The following is a 20,507-nucleotide window of genomic DNA, read 5'->3' on the forward strand; positions in this document are numbered from 1 at the left end:
TTTTTTCTGACAGGAATCCTGCCAGCAGGCCTACACAGCTTCTTTCCATATGGTTATTTTTCTTTTTCAACTGAGGTACATACAATAACACAAACTTTAGTGTACAGCCCAATCAATTTTGACATGTGTACATGCTCATAACCAACACCCAGATCAAGATATCAAACATTTAATTTTTTTCCCTTTCACCTATTTCACCCATCCCCTATACTCTATCCCCCACAGCAATGGCCAGTCTGTTCTCTATGCCTGAGTCTGTTTCTGTTTGGTTTGCTTGTTTATTTGTTTTTTTAGATTCCACATATAAGTGAAGGCATAAGGTATTTTTCCTCATCTAATTTAATTTACTTAGCATAATACCCTCTGGGTCTCTGTTGTTGCAAATGGCAAGATTTTGTTCCTTTTTGTAGCTGAATAATACTCCACTGCATATGTGTACTGCTTCTTTATCCATTCATCTACTGATGGACATTTAGGTTGCTTCCATATTTTGGCTATTGAAAAAAAATGTTGCAATAAACATAGGAGTGGATATATCTTTTTGAATATTAGTTATTTTCAGTGTTGAACTATTTCCTCAGACAAGCCTTGATGCAGCTTGTACCGTCTTGATATGCAAACATTAGAAGGAAAGAGGACAAGAAAAGAAATTCCACATAGATTAGTATGTGCATTTCTGACATACTTTTTAAGTTCCATAAATAGATTATATTATAAACAGTCAGACCTCAAAGGAGGCAATGTTAACATACTGAAATGAAGCAGAGAGCCCTAACAGTGAAATACAGAATCTGCACCTCCTGAACACCACCATTCGGTATGAATCACTTTGTCCTGCAGTCTCCCAAGTGCATGAATTCTAAAACACATGTAGGACTACAAGAGTCTCAGCTTGTTAACTTTCTTAACACATCTTGGGAGGTTCCATAATTGCAATTTAACATCACTTAAGTAACAGAGAAGTTTCATTAAGAAAAAGTGACGTCTTTTCCTCTGAAAACTATTAGTTAAATAATTTAGCCAGAGATTCCTGAGAAAAGGTTTTATACAGGAGAACCCAGACACACTGGGATGCACTAGTATCTCACAATTCAGTTCACACACCAATTCTTAAACTTTTACAACATAGGAATTCTCTAAGTTATCAAATTAAATTTCTCAGCCAAAGTCTCTGAATTTTAATCCTTTCTCTTCTGTCCTACATGTACAACTCTTAGCTTAATTTTATCACGATTTTCTAAAACTAAATATTAACTGATTGCCTCTTTCCCTACCACCAAGAACAACAAATGAGGTAGTCATTTCAAAGATGACCCCGTTTTATTGTAGAAATTCAATACCAACATATACACAATAATGCTGAGCCAACAGTCTCAACAAAGGTCAAGGACCACAGCCAAACTGCTGGGGCTACCCGGGCACGCAGAATTTGGAGCCAATAAGTCTAGAGGAAAAGAGATGTTAGATAAGTTCTCAGAGTATAGCAGAAGCAGACCAACTACAACAGCACAGTCAGACCAAGAGAACTTTCTGACGTGATATGAAATGACCCGTATGTTCTACCACTGTGTGGTGTAATACAGGAGCTATTAGCCACATGTGATTACTGAAATGTAGCTAGTGCCACTGAAGAACTGATGTTTGAATTTTACTTAATGTCAACGTAAATAGCCACCTATGTGGCTAGTGGCTGCCGTACTGGACAGCACAGAACTAAGGGTGAAAATAACCTACAAACTTTGACTTGTACACTCAGTTCAACAATTCCTTGTGCTGCTTACTGCATGCATAGCAGAGGTTGAGCCAGGCACTAAGGGAGATGAATGTGAGACCCTGCCTGCCCTAAAGCAGGTTCTAAGAAAGAAGACAGCTAGGTAATTAACAGTCCATGTCAGTACAGTATATCAACAAATAAAGATATAATGATAAAGGGGTCGAATACCAGAGGGCAAAACAATCCTGCCTAAATGTTCATGCACTTAACAATAGAGCCTCAAAATATATGAAGACTGACAGGACTCCAAGGAGACATAGGCAAATCCATAACAACAGTGGTAGACTTCAAATCTGCTCTCTCAGTAATCAACAGAACAAGTACACAGAAAATCAGCAAGGTTACAGAAAACCTTAACACTGCAAACACCTTAAACCACACTGACATCTATGGAACACTCCATTCAATAGCAGAATACACCTTCTTTCCAAGTATATTTGGAACATTCCCCTAGACAGGCAATATTTTAGGGCACAAAACAAACCTCTAAAAATGTTTTACAAAATGAAAGTCATACAAAGTATATTCTCTGAACATAGTGGGATTAACTTAGATCAGTAACAGAGAGATACCTAGAAAATCCCCAAATAACTAAAAACTAGACAACAAATAAGTGCACAAGGTCCTGGTGGATAGAGAGAGGTACAGGTGCTTAGCCCCACCTGGGGAAAAGAGAATAGTGACCAGAGAAGGCAAGGTGGAGAAAGTGATGAATGGGTGACTAGGAGTTAATCAGCACAGCAAGTAACAATAAGGTATGTGAGAACTACAAAGACTTCAGTATTCCTTACAATCAGATCCAAGGTAATGAGAATTAAGTTGTGAATGAGAAGAGAAATAAGAGAGACTTAGAAGTCAGTTCATCTTTGACCCCCTTCTCTCCTTCACCACACCCCACCTAACCAATATATCACTAAGATCTGTCAGTCTAGTCCTAAATTATTTTTGAACTGCAGGTGACCCTTGAACAACATGTTTGAACTGTGCAGATCCACTTAGCCACGGATTTTTTTTTCAGTAAGTTCACGGGAAAAATTTTTGGAGGTTTGTGGTAATTTGAAAAAACATTGTCTTACTTTACTGTAAGACTACAGTACGTAATACATGTATCTTACAAAGTAAGTGTTAATCAGCTCTGTCATGAGTAAGGCTTCTGGTCACTAGTGGGCCATCATTAATTAAGTTCTCTATTCCCACTGACACCAACCTAGAACAAGACCTGTCATCTGGTTTACTTCAACAGCCCAATTCTCTTCATCCCTTCTCATCTCACTCCAATTCATTTTCTATTCTACAGCCAGAGGACTTTAAAAACTTGCATCTGATCATATTACTCTCTACTGAAAATCCTTCAGTTTTCCCTCCAGTCCACTGCACATGATGATCCTCGGGCCTAGAATCCTCTTCCCCACCCTTCACCTGGCTACTTTAATTTCAAGCCTGTCAGCTCTGATCCCCCACAGACTAGGTCATATTTACTTGCTCCCATCTGAAACATCTCTCTCACTGACAGACTGGCTGCCCTCCCAGCTGCATTAGGGCAGGGGCCGTATCTGACTGCCTGACAAGCTACATCCCAGACAGTGCCTGGAACATAGCAAGCACTCAACAGGTTTTGGTCTCGCCTTTTTTTTTTGCAGTAAATGAAAAAATCAATGAACCTGAACTGGGGCTGGCAGGGAGAGCGAAAGCCAAATCATGGACTATCCATATACCTCACTAAAGCAGACAACTATTCTTCCACGGAAGATTTTTACAAAAGGGCATAACATGGTCAGCGTTGTCTTAGAGCAGAACCAGGTGCATGTGGAAGATTGATGGGAAAGGAGATGAATGGACTTTTGTCCATTATCAGCCAGGCAGGCAGGATGGTTCCTTCAACAGGCCAAGGGAGGGATGAAGAGGGTCTGATTTAGGGAACTAGCACAGGTGGACAAGAGAGCTGAAAGGCATTTGGGAGAGAGATACAATGTGAATTGAACAGGACCTGGTGACAAGCCTGGACATGGAGGATGAGGCATAGGGAGGAGTTTGTTACTTCCTCACTTCTGAGATGGGTCACTCAGTCATGAATGAGTGTCATCACTCATCAAGCAAGGAAACGGGAGGCTGGGAGTGGCCACTGAAACACAAATTCTATTTGAAACATTGAATTTAGATGTGCCTATAGGACATCTAAATGAAGCTCAATAAGTATTCATTCACTGATGAATTAAAACACATGAAAGGAATCATGATTACAGAGATTGGATATCAGAGGTCTTACCTAGCTCTTAAAAGTCTTATTACATCAGCTTTCTCCTATTCCAATAAATCCTGTACACCAAGGCCAGATTATTTTTCATAAACTCAGCTTAATCATGACATGCTCCAATTTTAAAACATTCAATGACTCCCACTGCCCAGTAAGTACAAATTCCTCTGACTGGCATTTACTCAAATCAAACTGAAATACACTCTCCCCTTCTCTTGTCAGTCTTTCCTCCTCCACATTCAAACCACAAATATGTAGCCACTGAACATATATCTTTCTGTCACCTGTTACATTCGTATCCTCCTTTCTCTTCTTATTCATCTTCCACCTGGGGAAATCCTACCTGACTTATAAGGCATATCTAAAATTCAAGCTTGTTCGTGACACTGCTTCAGATCTCTCAAGGAATGTGACTTCTTTCCCTAACTTAATTTTCTGTTTTTCTCACAGCACTTACCATAGTCTGTCCTGTATTATAGTTATTTACACATTATGTTTTTATTCCTTTTAAAGAATAAAGACCCTGAAAGTAGGGACAATTTCTTATTCATGTCTGCATCTCTTTGAAACTTTTAACATAGTACCTTGCATACTGAATAATAGAAAAATTATTTTTTACATCTTTTATCACATTGTAAAGAAATACTTAATGAGACATGTTTATAAATGACAAAATTTGTAATATGAGCTAATATCCCTTTCCTGTTAAGGCTAAATTGACAACCAAGAAATACAAAAAGTAAAAATATACTAGAACAAAAAGAAAAGAACCACAATTAGATAGCACATTATATCTGTTAGAATGGCTAGTATCAAAAAGAAGAAATAACAAATGTTGGTGAGGATTTGGACAAAGGGAAATCTTAGGTACTGTTGGTGAGAAGGTGAACTGGTGCACCCACTATGGAAAAAAGTATGCAGGCTCCTCACAAAATCAAAATTAGAACTACCATATGATCCAGCAATTCCACTTCTGGGTACTTATCCAAAGGGAAAGACATCACTTTCTCGAAGAAAGAGCGACATCCCCATCTTCACTACAACATTATTTACAACTGTCAAGACATGGAAATAACCTAAGTGTCCACTGATGGATGAATGAATAAAGAAAACATGTACGTATATATACATACACACATAATACACAAGATGGGGAGTATTATTTAGCCATTAAAAAGGAAATCCTGTCATTTGCAACAACATAGATACACCTTGAGGGCATTATTTTAAGTGAAGTGAGCTAAGCAGATAAAGCCAAATACTGTATGATCTCACTTATATATGGAACCTAAAACAACAAAACTCTTAGAAACAGATTGGCAGTTGCCAGAGGTGGGGAATGGAGTGAGGGGAACAGATAAAGATGGTTGAAAGGCACATACTTACAGTTATAAGTTCTGAGGATGTAATGTACAGCATAGTGACTACTGTTAACAATATTGTATTTTTGAAAGTTGCTAAGAGTAGATCTTAAAAAACTATGTGAGGTGATGAATGTGAACTAAACTTAACAGTAATCATTCTGCAGTGCACACACATATCATATAAATATGTTGCAAAGAACGAATACAATGTTATAGATCAATTATATCTCAAAGTGGAGGGAAAAGAAAAAGAAAGAAAAGAGCAGGCATAAGCAGTAAAGCAATTTCAATGAATCTGTGGAATATGGGAAGTGAGAGAACAGACATCTGACTTGACAGAAAGGAAGATTCCATTCTAAGAACTTTCAGAGGAGATGGGAGGAGTGAGACTGATCAGGATCTAAAGACACTGGGACCCTTAGACCATCAGACTAGAAGGCTTAGAGGTCCTAAGAGAAAAACTTAGCGAAGTGTATGTATTGTAAAGTGAAAGCCCTAGCCACCTTCCCTCAGCCAGCTTCCCAGGACACACACTCTCAGAACCCTGCCCCCAGCCCCAGGCAAGAGATTTAAGAAATCTTCCCTTAAGAAGCCAAACAGGCTCATAGGAGAAAAATAATAAAATAAGAGGGAAATAAAAAACAAACAAAAATATACAAAAACAATTAAAAATACCGATAGCTGGGGTTCCACCAAAGAAAGGCTGGCTCACTGCCCAATTATCTCATAGCAAAATCCATCAGTTGACAAACCATGAACCCCACAAAGGGCCATCCAGCACCTCCCTCCTAAATATGAACAACTAAGGATCGTGAGACATTTGAAAAAAGTCTTTCATATGAAAAAGAAAAAAATTTTTTTAAGTGAAATACACTTAGCATACAACCCAGTGATTCTACTCCTAGGAATTTACCAAAGAGAAATGAAAACTTATGTTTACCCAAAAACCTATAAAGTTTATAGCTGCTTTATTTACAACTTCCAAAACCCAGAAACAAACTCAAGTGTTCCTGAACTGGTGAATGAATAAACCAATTCTGATACATCCATATCATGAACTACTTAATCAGCAATAAAATGGAAGGAATTATAAATACAAGTATACCTTGAATGAATCTCAAATGCATTAAGTTAGGTAAGAGAAGCCAGACTCAAAAGGCTACATAGAGTATAATTCAATTTATATAATATTCAATTAAAGGCAGAACTATTAGAAATAAAGACAAAAAAATACATCAGTGAAGTTAGGGGGAGGCCAGAGGTTGACTAAAGGAGCACAAGGGAATTTAGGGAGATGATGAAACTGTTCTGTTACTTCACAGTGGTGGTATACATGACTGTTGTGTGTTTGCCAATTTAGTCAAAAACAGTAGACTAAAAAGGGTGAGTTTTCTGTGTATATGTAAGTTGTACTTCAATAATTTCTTTAAAAATTATTCATGAGTATAAGAAGATACTATATCAATGAACAGGAAGCTATGGAAAAGGAGCAGAGAAAACAGCCTTTGGACATTAAGTATCTGACAGCTGAAATCAAAAGTGACGTAATAGAAGGATTAGAAGAGAAAGAGAAGTCTCCCAGGAAGCAGACCAAAAGGACAGATAAAAAGAATTTAAAAAGATGAGCAACTTAGGAAGATCAGTCTAGAAGATCCAACATCTAACTGACTAGGAGTTCAAGCAGAGAATGAAGAAAATTTGGAGAAATATTAGCAAATTAGCAGAAGTAATTTCCCCAAAACTAAAGAACATGAGTCTCCAGATTAAAACGGCCCCCCAAATACCAGCACAATGAATGAAAAAAGTGTCCCATCAAGGGAAATGGTATCACTGCAAAGCCAGAATACTGGTGCTGGTGAAGGTGCCGGTGAAAAGAGCCTAAAGGCTTTAGAAAGGAGAGAAACAGGTCAGACATGAAGGAAGTCATCAGAATGGCCCTAGACTTCTCAATATCAACACTCGATGTTTTAACACACTAAAGCAAATCTTTCAAGTGAAACTGATTTATTTATTTAGGATCCTATGCCCAAACTATCAAGTATTAAGGGTTGAAAAGGGCATTTTCAGACTTAATAATGAAAGTTTATTTCTCATGAACCCACTCTTAGGAAGCAACCAGAGGTTGTGCTGAAAAAGAGAAGTAAACCAAGAAATATGTACAACCCAAGAAACAGAATCAACATGGGAAAGCAGTAAAAGAAGGTCCAGTGTGATGTTCAACGGATTATGTAGACAGACTAGTCTAGGCTGTGGGCAGAAATGCTCAGGGGCTGCAGAAGGGAGATCAACAAGGAAAACTTTAAAATTGTTATACCTCAGAGTTTGGAAAGTAGTTAAGTGGTAAGATATTTTACAGACTTGATAGTGTACTGGGCTAGGTTCACAAAATATTAAACAAATGAAAAAACAAGGCATTAGTTTCAGGAAAACAGTTACCAAAAAAAACCCTCATAACCAAAGCACATTACATGATTCAATCATGAATAATATTTACTTAGTTATAATAGTGTAATCAGTTCTTCATGATTCATACTATAACTATAATGAGAGGACAAGGAGAAAGGGTAGTTATAATAGGCTAAGTCTTTATCTACCATAACAAAGTCAAGAAAGAAATGCCTAAAATTAATAAATCATATATAAGCACATTACTTTAAAATACTGTGATAAATACCAGGGATTTGGGGGCTGGGAAAGCAGCTACAAGAATTGAAAGCCATTGCCTCTGGACAGGGCTCAGGGTGGGAAGGAGTACAGCAGGGAACTGACTTTTTGGTCACTATGAGCCTTAAATATTATTTTATTTTACCTATGTTCATGTACTACTTTAGTAAACACACAATCATGTGGGAAAACCTTGCTGTATATCAAGTAAAAACAACCTGCTTAATATGATCCTATTATGTCTTTTTAAAAATATGTGTATTACAAACAAGTTACAGAAAATGGAATAAAAAAATATAGAAACGTTCTCAGTGGTTCTCTTTGGTGGGATTACAGATGATTTTCAACAGATGATTTTCATCTTTGTTTTATGTGTATTTTCCCAAAAGAGTAAATCTGTACTACTTTTATAATTTTTCATTGCAATTTTCAAAAACAACTTGAAAATAGAGGCGATCTCAGGGGAAAGAGGTAAACAGTGAGAGGGTCATGAGCTGGTTTGAAAACATGGAAAACTGGTGCTTAAGGAACAGACAAGAGAAAGACAGCATGGAGGAACTACGAAAGCACTAGAAGAATCAAGAGTGCCTCCTCCACTTCGACCACTGTAAATAACTGAAGTAAATATATTATTTACTACAGTTCTGGAATAAATCAGATGTTAGGTAAACTAAATTTTTTAAATGTGTAAGTTAAACATTTAATACTTCTTTTACAAGGGAAAAAATAAATGTTGTAATATACATTTTTACTTAAATGTGGTCTTCAAAACATTTATACCTTGGGAATCAGATGACATCTTTCAGTAACAGTAAAATACTACCTCACTACACTGGAAGTAAGGCCCCTCCATCTTCACAGAATCTCCATCCTCAGTTCAGGAACAAATCAACAGATAATAGTAACTAACATTTATTGCACCTTTCCCACGTGCCAGGCACTGTTCTAGGTATTTCACATGTATTAACCCACTTACGCCTCACAACACCTCAATTAAGTACTCTGTATCTCCATTTTACAAATGAAGAAAAGGAAGCAGAGTGTTGCGCAAACTGCCCATCATCACAGAGCCCAGATTCAAACCCATGAAGTATGGTTCCAGATTCTTCACTTTAAATTTCTATACTACTTGCTACCTCTCTAGATCTCTGGAATTCATTAACGACTTATGGATGACAATCCTCAGATTCTCACACACCATGACAGCCAAAGTTTTGTGGTGGGCTTATATGTGCAGGTGCCTCCAATGTCTGCCGTAAGTCCTCATCTGATAGTGTGGACATCAGTGGTATGACCACGTAACACTGGGCTTTCTCTGACAAATTCTTCTGGAATAAATTCTCCAAGCTGACCTAAGGCCACTCAAAAATCATGTATTTTGGAACACCTGCAACTCAGCTTTCTTTCATCCTAAGAGAACTGTTTTAAAACTATTTTAACAAATAAAATGTCTGGTTGAAATGATTCTATTAAAACAGTATTTGTAATGATCCAGCAACTCCACTCCTATGATATACCCCCAAAAATGAAAAATGTCATTCAGACAAAAACTTATACACAAATGTTCAGAGAAGCATTATCCATAATAGCCAAAAGTGGAAACAATTCGAATGTCCATGAACTTATGAATAGATAAGCAAAATGTAGTATATCCATATAGTGAGTATTATTCAACTATAGTACTAATACACGCTACGATGCGCAGGAACCTTAAAAACATTACATTAAGTGAAAGCATGACTCCATTTATATGAAACATCCAGAAAAGACAAATCAACAGAGAATGAAAGCAGTGGTTGCCAGGGGGTGGAGACGGTGAGGGAGAGAATAGGCAGTGCCTGCTATGGGAATGGGTTTCTTCTTCGGGTAAGAAAAATGTTCTGGAATTAGGTAGAGCTGATGGTCCCACAACTCTGCAAATATACTAAAAACCACTGAAATACACACTTTCAAAAAGGGTGAATTTTATGCCATATGTATTATACCTCAATAAAGCTGCTATTTTAAAAATGTAATTTTCATTGAATATTGCTTGAAAATTATTCAGCAATTTAAGTGTCCAATAAATGTTAGTTATGTGTTACTATTTTAAAAAATCATATAGCAATCAAAAGAATCTATAATAATTTATAAAATTTGATTTATACCAGTAGACAAAATTTTCTATATGATTTTACTTTTAATCTTTTAAAGTGCATTTTGCAAGTTTTTTTTTTTTAAATATTTTCTGCCACCTGAAGCTTATCATTTTAAAGAACCAAAAGCATGAAAATAAATTAGAGTAATGAGGGTCAGTGTAAACTAGCACTAAATGAAGAAGTTGAAGCTATAATGGCTATAAGCAGGCAAAGAGAAAAGAGACCAAGAGGCAACAGTATTCTGGGAAGACCTCCTGGGAAGGTCCCTCCAGTGAGTGGAAATGGAGCCTGGCTAAATAGCAGGGAGGAAGCAATCAATTCAAAGCAAAGAGAACATTAGCTAGGATCTGCTCCTGTTTGTCACCCAGATTACTGTTCCCCCACTGCCACCACTTTCTTACCCACTGCATTCCCCCTTCAAGGATCTGCAGTCACAGGGATGACAAAGGGTTGTGAGGAAGAGAGGACCTAACAGAAGAGACCAGAGTTCCTGGCCATTACATCCCCAACCCTGCTGCATGCACACATTTCAATGTATTTCCACTTCCAAACATACACCTGAAGAGGAGATGAGTGTGAACTGTACACAAGATTATTTATTATTGTGTTCTTCAGACACACCTCTTTACTACTGACAGATCATGTTGCCCGACTTTTTAATAACTCTTTGGCACTCTCATTTACTTTAAGTCTCATGTTTAACCTCTTAAGGTGCTGATTCCTGAAAATAGATCCCATTAACTTCCCTTATAGTCTTGAATTCCTATTGCTACTGAAAGCACTACCATTCTGAGAGAGGCTTATTTGATGCATTCCTCTCTCTGTCTACACTTCTAATGTTGTCAAGGCCTAGAGAACCCTGAAGTACCTCCTGAATTGATCCTCCATCTAGGGCTACAAAACCCATCCAGATCCCTGCCAGCTAACTCATCCTCTTCCAACGCATCCTACAGAATAGAAGCTATGCTCAACTTCCTAACATCCCACCAAAATCATATTCCACTTGTTTCCAGACATACGGATTATTCCCCAATATCCACAAATGAAATAGATTTGAAACAGATAGGGAAGGGGGCTTCAGAAACCTCCTCCTCCAGTAATTCTCTCAATTTGGTAGGAAAGTGCTGGTTTAACAGTAGTACCTCTGTGATTTAACTTGGTTTTGTTTCCTGCTCCTGCACGGTGCTTATGGGGATACAGCATATCCCTCCAGTGTTCCAGCAGTGAAAAGTGTCTGAGGATCACTGATCTGTTCCAATCCTTACGCTAATGATGAGGGAAAGTACAAATGCCTGGTTCTCTAGGCACCACCCACAATGGGGCTTTACAGGTTATTTCCTATTCACATCTCAGGCTCTAGCTACATATACCAGGTTACTTAAGACTGCCCACACTTAACAACCAGTGCCATAGTTCATGCTGCTCCCTCCCTCCATCTGTCCATCTTCACTGTCCACATGCCCATCCAGGAAGTATACACCCACACAAACTCCCCCAAATAAGTCTTGACCCTCCCTGCTCTCTTTTAAATCTCCACTGCACTTTGTACCTCACTTGTAGCAACCAGGAATTACATGTATACTGAAAAGATATTTGGTTAACACTGCTAGTGGCAATAAATATTGCCAAACCAGTTACAAATTCTGCTTCAGATAAATCTACAGATCACTGTGGCCTGCATGCCACTTATCTCCACTGTTACAACCTTTAGATGACATAAAGCACAAATTCTCCCATAACATCAGGGCTTTTGCTTTCTGAATTCATCAGATGTTCCAAATTTCAAAATTCCAGCTAAGTATTCTCAGAAGTACTACACAAGTTAAATCAAAGAACAGTTTGGTGTCAAGTATGATTTAATTTTTTATAATTAGCAAATGCTTGATTTCAAGGTGCTGTCAGAACTTCACCAAATGCCTATTCAAAACAGATTTTCTATACAACCCTTCTCAATGTATTGGCAAAGTATGTCATAAAATCCACAGGCTGAAGTAACTCTAAATTTTAACAATAAAAATAAAGACTTGTTCAGCCAAATGCCTCCAGCTTAAGCCAAACTAAATGATTTCAATTTTGTACTAACTAGTTGTCATCCCTGTAGTAATATGTCATAAGAGTACCTTATGTACCCATTAAAATTTTTTCTCCATAAAAAGAAAACATTTAATCTCCAGTGAATAAACATTTTTTAAATCAATGGTTCTAGAAAATTAAACTAGTAGCATAATGTCTTTGCATCATCAACAGTATTGATACCTGCAAACTCAACAGATGAACAGATGAGTCATTTCTTACACTAGAAATTGAAATGTTAGTATTTAAGCCAACATTCTAGTCTACAAAAAATAATCAAATTGTTCTAAATTACTAACAAAGTATATTCCTCTTTTAGCCTTGACAGTGCAGCAGGATTCAAGTCCACTAATCATTTTTATGTGCTCCTGGGGAATCTTAAACCACTCCCACGACGTTTTTTTCTTCTACACATATACATATCTATTTACCTGACAGCCTTCTTCCCAGTCTTTATTGTCTGGAAGTTCAGACAATAAAACTAATGAAATTAGCGCTTAACCTCAACACTCACTGTCATGCATTGTTACTCATTCTAGCCAAATAGACATATTCTAAAAGCTTAGAACACAAAATGTAGCACCCCTTTTCCCATAAGTTTGAGAAATAATGTTTTTCAAAAAGTAAAACATCCAACAAGTTAACACCACATCCCATAAAGAAAGGACAATGCCTGGCAAGCAATATGAAATAGCTGAAAACACGCTAACTCTGCTACTAAAAACATCCACTGCTCAAGTTGTCTGTCAAAATCTCATCAGACCCATTTTTAGTTTCCCAAATCCAAAATATTTAAGAATCACGGCACCCACTGTAGAATTATCAAAACTTCATCTACTCATAATCATTTATCCAACCAATCTCTGATGAGTACCTGCTATATGCAAAACACTGTACAGAACTGGAGGGGATATAAGATTAATATAAGTATATCCTTAATTTCACATAAAGAATAGGGTAAGTGTACACAGGGTACTCTATAAATTGTCATTAAGGAACACAAAATCTTATTTAAGTACATAAAAATGCCAATTTTTTTAAAGAAACCACAAGCTGCAATTTAAGTCAGCATATACAGAGCTATCAATCCTTAACATTATTAGCCAGGCCTTCAAAGAGGAGTTAAAGTTATCTGAATTGCCCTGCTAAAATGCCTTAGCTCTGTCTAACCTGAAAAAACTTTCTCTGACAGTGTAATTCAGTCTCCATGGGTCTTTCAATTCTAGACTCTTGGTAGAAAGGACCACATGTGACTTCTTAAACTATTACTATTACTATAAAAGATGTACTAAAATTGAGTTGGCAAGAAATGAAAAGTGGTGTGTAGTCCCTTCTACATAAGACATAAATACTTGACACTTGATTGATTCCCTTCATTCTCCTACCAGCCTCCCCCGAACACGGGCAGAAACTCTTACTGTCAGGCCAAAGAAATTACCTTTTTATTTGCTCTTAGGACATTCCAGATGGGTTTACATCTGGCTTCATACTTATACTCCTCCAATTAAGTATTAAAATTTATAAAAAATGGAAACATATAAATTTAACCACTTCAAGTATTCTACTCTTTTAAAAACAAATGACACACCTTACTTTTTTAAGATCCTATATTCTCACTAACTTTACTTTGTAAATGCTCTTAAAACTGGACTCTAATTTGGTTAATCCAGAGTAACAAAAACAAAGGAAAAACCTTGCAGGTTATTGCTCCAACTTATGCTTTTTCGCCCAATTTAGTAAATCAGCAATCGTGTCTTTAAAAAACTAAACAAAACCAATGCATCTCAGCACCAGCCTATATAAACTTTATGTGAGAAAACAGGAGTCGTCACCATGAAGAAATTCATTACAGACCCTGGGAAGATTTTTATCCTCAGAAATGGAATGAAAAGAAAAAGTCATTTTTTAACAAATCCCTCTGTACTTCTGCTGTGTGACTTAGAAGTTGGTTCAAAAGTTCGTCTTCAGCAATTATGTACGCATGATCAACTACACATCTTCTGCAACAGGTGACATGAAACGGCATTTCTCTGGCAAAGGGATCAAAGTAAGAAGCATGTCCCTGCGGTACCTTTTTTTTGGGATTTTACCAAAATGACTTTGAATTGGATTATCAAATTTGTTTTGGTTCTCTTTGGTTTTCTGCTTTGCTTTTTAATCAGCCATTTTCCAGCAACTGTTGCACGCGCCCATTAACACTCAAGAATAAAAACAAACATACAGGACCAGATAAGCCTCCTCTATTAACCCAACTGATCTATTTCCTTAACACAGTTTTAAAACCACACAGCTAAGGGTGCGAAAAAAAGCATGTTTTGTGTGTGCCTGTGTGTCACAAATTGTCGAAATATTTAATTCCCTTTTAAGAAACACATACATAGCAAAAAATCTCTAAGAAATCACATTAGAAGTGCAAAGAGGTTTGCAAAACAAGAGACTCCTTTCATTCCAACAAACTAAACCAAAACAAGGGAAGAAAAATGAATGCAATGGATATTTGCGTGCCAAAGTTTCAATCCTGCCCGGTGTAGACACTGCACTGGCAATCAAATTTTGAAGAGGAAAAAGAGGGGACGGGTGGGGGGGGGAGAACGAGAGAGCGAGTGTGCGGCCTGCAAACTGCAACAATGCAATCTCCATTTTGAACAATGCGCCTCTTTCCTCTTGTAAATCTAGTTTTTTGCCACTGGACGTGCCGTCGCGTTTCCCCTGTCTCCGTCGGGGGAGGCGGGGGCGGGGGAGGCCCGAGGGGGAGCGGGCACGGGGGGGAGGGCGGGGGGAGGGGGTCCGCGGCGCGGGGCCGGGCGGGTACCTGGAGTGCTGCTGTACGTGCTGTGGCTCCTGAAGCTGCTCTCCGTGCAGTAGCTGGCGTCGTCGTCGTCGTCTTCCATCCCCTCCGGATAATCGGAATCTTCGTCATCCTCCTCCATCTCGTCTTCCTCGTCGTCCTCGGAATCCTGGGTCTCCTCGGCGTCGCCCTCCTCCTCCTCCTCCTCCTCCTCCTCGGAGACCATGTCCTCCTCCTCCTCCTCCTCCTCCTCGCTCTCGTGGTCGTCGTACACCACTTTGCTGACGGCCCTGCGGGCCGTGGTGCTCCGGGCCGGGTGGCCGCCGCCGCCCCCCGCCCTGCCGCCCCCGCCTCCTCGCCCCCCCCGGCCCGGGGCGCTGCTGCTGGGGGGGGCCGGCGGCGGCGGCGGCGGCGGCGGCGGCTTCCTCCGGCTGCTGCCGCCCCCCCGGGGCGAGCTCAGCCGCGTCTTGGGCGCCACCTCAGCCTGGGCGGCGGCCCACCTGCCCCGGCTGCTGCCGCGGTGCCGCGAGCGGAGCCCCCCGATGGGTCCGGACGCGGGCGGCGGCGGCGGCGGGGCCGGGGCGCAGCGCTCCGCAGCGGGAGCCGCGGGCTGCTTGGGCGGCCTGCCCCGCCGGCCCCTCATGTCGGAGCCGCGGCGGGGGGAGAAGGGAAGGCGGAGGGGGAGGGGCGGGCGCAGGGGCGGCGGGGGCGGGCGCCCGGCCGGGTGGGGAGGCCCGCGGGGCCGGGCGGGAGGGGCCCGGCCGGCGGGAGCGGGTGGAGGGAGAAGGCTCAGTCCGAACTGCTGGGGCCCCGCTCCGGATCGCCTTCAGCCGCCATCTTGTTTCTTCCCTCTCGCTCGGTGACTGGGGGAACAGACAGCGGCCGCAGGCCCGGAGCGCGGTCACGTGAGCTGCGCCGCCGCCGAGCCTGGGACGGAGCGAGCCCGCGCGGCGGCCGCTAGAGGGAGCGCGGGAGCGCCGGGGCGGGGGCGGGGAGCCGGGGCGCCTCCGCGGGGCGGGGCGGGACGCCGGACGCCGGCGGCGCGGGGGAGAGGGGCGCCCGCCTGGCAAAGGGCCCGGGGTCGAGGGCCTCGGGACGCCTGCCCCGGCGGAGCCCCAGCTGGAGCTCGAACTCAGTAGGGCCTCCTTCCCGTGTCTCCCCTTCCTCGGCTCGGAGAGGAGAGCAGGGGCACCCCCAACTTCAGCCCCCTTCCGCCCCCTTGGGGGAGCTGTTGCTGAAAGGGCCAGAGAGGGTGTTGCGGAGGGAAGCGACCCGAGCCAGCGAGGGGGACTGTCAGCACCAGCCACGGAGGGAAATTAACTGGGGAGCGGGGAGAGGAGCCCCCGGAAATGTGAAACTCCAGAGGCTTGGTGCTGGAGCCCCGAAGTTGATCCCAATGACAGCTGCTCGGGGGCTGCGCCAGAAACCACGCCCTGGGCTGCCAGACCCGGAGGGAGAGACGCTCTGACACCGGTTGGATAGAATCCCCACCCGAAAAGCCTCGGAAAAACTCCAGAACGAAACTATTTGCCAGTGTCCCCCCACCTTTCCCAGTGTCCCAGCTGGGAACTCGACTGGCTCAGCAAGAACTTTCCAATTGCTCGTTTGCAGTAGAAAGGGTGACTTCCCGCTTAAAACCTATACTTCAAAATCTATGTTTGTGTTCTCGGGAAATAATTCTAATTTCTTTACCTGAAGTGACCAGGTCTTGGCTTAGCTGCAGGGACAGATTATGATGGTGAAATTTCAGGCACCCCCAGACCAAATCAGTGTACTCAACTCGAGGTGGTCACGGTCAACTCTGGGGATAAGAGAAAGGTTTTATCAACATATATTAATATTTATTGAAATATGTGATAGCCAAAATGTGATTTAAAGAAAAGTAGTTAACAGGATTCTGTCATACTAAGTGGCTTATTACAATCGAGTTAGGATAGTCCACATGGGAAACTAAAATGAAAATACAAGGATTAATTGCCAGATTGATTCAGTATAATTCCGTTGAGAATTGCCAAGGGTGGTAAACTTGCAGCCTTCAGGGACCAGGTAAGTAATGAAAGTAAATATGAAGAAGGCGAAGTGAGGGTTTTGCAAGTGCAAGTGCCTGTGTTTTGTTTGAAGAGACCGGCTGTGGGAAGGTGGGCCTAAAATGGCCGGATCTTTAAATATTTCAAAAGAAGTGGAACTGTGAATTTCATATGGAATCTCTTGACTTCTAAATGCTGACAACTAAGTCAGTTTTTTAAAAACACTTCAGATTGGTTTGGTGGTTTAGATACAGCACAGAGTCAAAAGTTTGCAACCTGCTTCCTGCACTATGTGAAGTAGTGCTTTATGCTGTAGAGCATACAAAGACATTAGCAATGGTGACAGCCTTTCAAGTTTACAAGCTTAAGAATGGAGTAAGGCTATTGAAAAAAAAAAAAGCAATGGATAGCACAAAGAAATATTTTTGGATTACTTGGAGTTTTCAGTTGTAAGCAACAGAAACTAACTGGCTCATTTAAACAGAGAAGGGAATCATGAGAAGGATATGGATACCTCCAGAATTACTGGTTATGAGTATAAATGGATTCCAAGCTCTCTAGCTGTTGTCTTCCAGCTGGCCAAGTAGCTGTGTATTACATGGGCCATTTCACTATTCCATAAAGTAAGCCACTTCTGGTCACTGGAGTCCACAGTAGTACTACTGAATCTGATAGGACAGTCAGTTTCTTAACTTCTTTCAACTGTGAAGTTAGTTCCTTGGTCAGATGCTGTTATGGACTAAATGTTTCCCCCAAAGTTCATAGGTTTAACCCTATCCCTCCACCCCCAGTGTTATGCTTTAGGAGATAGGGCCTTTGAAAGGTAATTTGAGTCAGCTGAGGTCATGAGGGCCGGGTCATCATGAATGGGATTAGTGCCCTGGTAAGATCAGGAGAGCATGCTTCCCCTTGCTGCTCTCCACCATGTGAGGATATCATGAGAAGTTAGTCTGCAACCTGGAAGAGGGCTCACAAGAACCCAACCCTGCTGGCACCCTCATCTCAGACTTCTGGCCTCCAGAACTATAAGAATAAATTTCTGTTTAAAAGTCACCCAGTCTATAGTAATTTGTTAATTGCAAATAAATTTCTGTTTTTTTTTAGCCACTCAGGCTATAGTAGTTTACTATATATAGCAGCCTGAACTGACTCAAGTAGATGCTATGATACATAAGATACCATGATAGCAAAAAAGGTTTTCAATAAACCCAGGATGATGATGGTAGGAAACATGGCTGGTGGGAAACACAAGTCCTAACTCAGTATAAACCTCTTGCCAATGAGCATGGCTTGCTGTACCCACCAAAGGGGCACTCAGCATTGGTGATAGCCAGGTCAGTCTAGCAGAGGAGAAGTCTGTGATGAGCTTATGACACCAGAAAGCAGGCACTGACTTGACTGGGGAAAGAGCTTGGCCCACAGGGTGGGGCTTCTTGTCCACTAACTTACTAAAGCTTCTTTAGCAGTGGGCACATTTTGATAAGTATTCATATAGGACACAAATATTCTCACTTTCTAGGTCTATTCTGAGAGGTTCATTTATGTCTTCTCTCCCAAACCTCTTTGTCTGCAGTCTAAGTGTCTCACCACCTGGCCCAAGAATTGATATAGTCTCAAGGCAAAGAGAACCACAGAGTACAACTCAAAGCTCTGCCCATTGGGAGGAGTGCCTTTTGCCACTGTCCTTCCAAGGCCACTTGCAAGTGCAGCTTTATCGCCTTAGCAGTCTGCTCCCAGCTGATACCTGTAAAGCAAGCTCACCTGTGTCCTTAGTCACCCAGTCATGGGAGTTTTCCATAAGGCAGTGGTTGTGAACTGAGGGAGCGTGGCAATAAAATGGGAGTAAACCAACTGGTAGTTGCATGCTCATGCCTTCTCCAGCACCTGCTCAGGCCTGCTCTGCTATATGCCATGTCCTCTTGGGCAAGGGAGCACTACTGGGCACTTGCCTAAGTGGGACAGATGCTCAGTTCATGGTAAACCACACAGGTTACACAGTCACCTGGAACTCCACGGACAGGCTTTCAATCTTTGCCAGGGACCAGGAGCAGTTTAAGAACAATTTCTAAAAAGGAGAATAGTTATTAGCCAAAGAGGCCAAGGCTCTGCTCTAAAACTCTAAGCACAACCATAGCGATGCTCTTTTGCCACAGGCTTTGCACGGCATCCCAGCACGTGGCTGTCTGCAGAGCACCAGTGGATCTACTGGGTCCTGAGGACCAGCTAGCAGGGCTCCGTGCACTACAGCCTGGACCTGCTGAAGAACCTTCTGCTCTGTGCTGTGGCTCAATGTTAGCAAGCTTTCAGGTCACTTGTAAGATAGGTTGGTGCAGCACATACACATGTGGCATATGCAGCATTCTAAACCCACAGAGAGCTGCCAAGTGTCCAGTACTGCAACGCACAGTCCTTGAACTCCTCACACCATTGTATGTTCTTATGGCTACAGCCACTCACTCTTCTAAAGACTTGCCTTTAATTCCAGGTGACAAGTAGTTTTGCTGAATTGTTTTGCCACCAGTTGCTGTGGGAAGTTTCATAGCTCAATATTACATGTATTTTCTCTACCATCAGCCTCAAAAAGTAAGACAGTCACAGACCATCCCCACTCCATTTTCCCAAGAGACTGGCTTACAAACACTCTGGTTCCAATTTCTGTATCATTTGGGTTCTTAACTACCTTCTTTAAGCACATAGAATCTCTGGGAGCTCCCAAGAGCCAGCCTCTGAAGGTATGCAGTCAGGAAGTGTCCAAAATCAGGCTACAAAACCAGTAAGGACAAGCATGGTTATGACTGCCAGCTTGTCCTGGTGATACCACCAGCACTGGCACTGGGTGCTGGGCCACAGCACTGCCAGCTTCCAGTTTAAGGCCCAGGGAGTATGTGCCTGAGTGCAGGGCCAGCCAGGATGGTGAGTACCTGGCTCCTCAGCTCCCATAATGTGGGGGGCTCCTTCAACCTGGGAGGGGATGTAGATGACACAGAGAGAGAGAGGTCAACACATGTTGACTGGTTTGGGTGAGTTGAAGAGGGATGCATCATGCAGCTGCAGTTATGAGCTGGTTTAGGAAGGAAGTGACCTAGCTCTGTGACCTTAAACAGGTCACTCAACCCTGATTGAGCCCCAGGTTCCTCACAAATAAGTTAAAGGGACTGGGTTTGATCAGTACTTTGCAACCCTTTCGCATTGCAGCATCCAACAAAAACTAGAGGAATAGAGGGGTATGTTGAGTGTGGAAAAAGAAAATGTTTTCTTTATAGAATATAACTATAATAAAAGACATAGTATTAGAGAAGATATTAAACAATGAGTTGCAACACTTTCCAAAAAGCCCCTTTTTATTAAATAAGAAACTCGAACTTGAATCTTGGTACCTAACTTTATATTCTTGGTTGTGTGTTTTAAATAGCTCATGTAATTCC

At 41.5% G+C, this 20,507-nt stretch overlaps 1 protein-coding gene across 16 annotated transcripts in view; it reads right to left on the minus strand.

Annotated features, from left to right (window-relative positions):
• Positions 1-15,895, minus strand: part of BPTF (bromodomain PHD finger transcription factor) — a 158,580-nt gene extending 142,685 nt beyond the window's left edge. For all 16 annotated transcript variants that reach the window (XM_036899876.2, XM_036899873.2, XM_036899870.2 and 13 more), the window contains exon 1: positions 15,080-15,895. In XM_036899876.2, the coding sequence (XP_036755771.2) occupies positions 15,080-15,698 (619 nt within the window). In that variant the 5' untranslated portion in view covers positions 15,699-15,895. The remainder of the gene's footprint in view (positions 1-15,079) is intronic.
• Between the last annotated feature and the right edge of the window lie 4,612 nt (positions 15,896-20,507).

Source organism: Manis pentadactyla, chromosome 4 (genome assembly GCF_030020395.1).
Source record: "Manis pentadactyla isolate mManPen7 chromosome 4, mManPen7.hap1, whole genome shotgun sequence".
NCBI lineage: Eukaryota > Metazoa > Chordata > Mammalia > Pholidota > Manidae > Manis > Manis pentadactyla.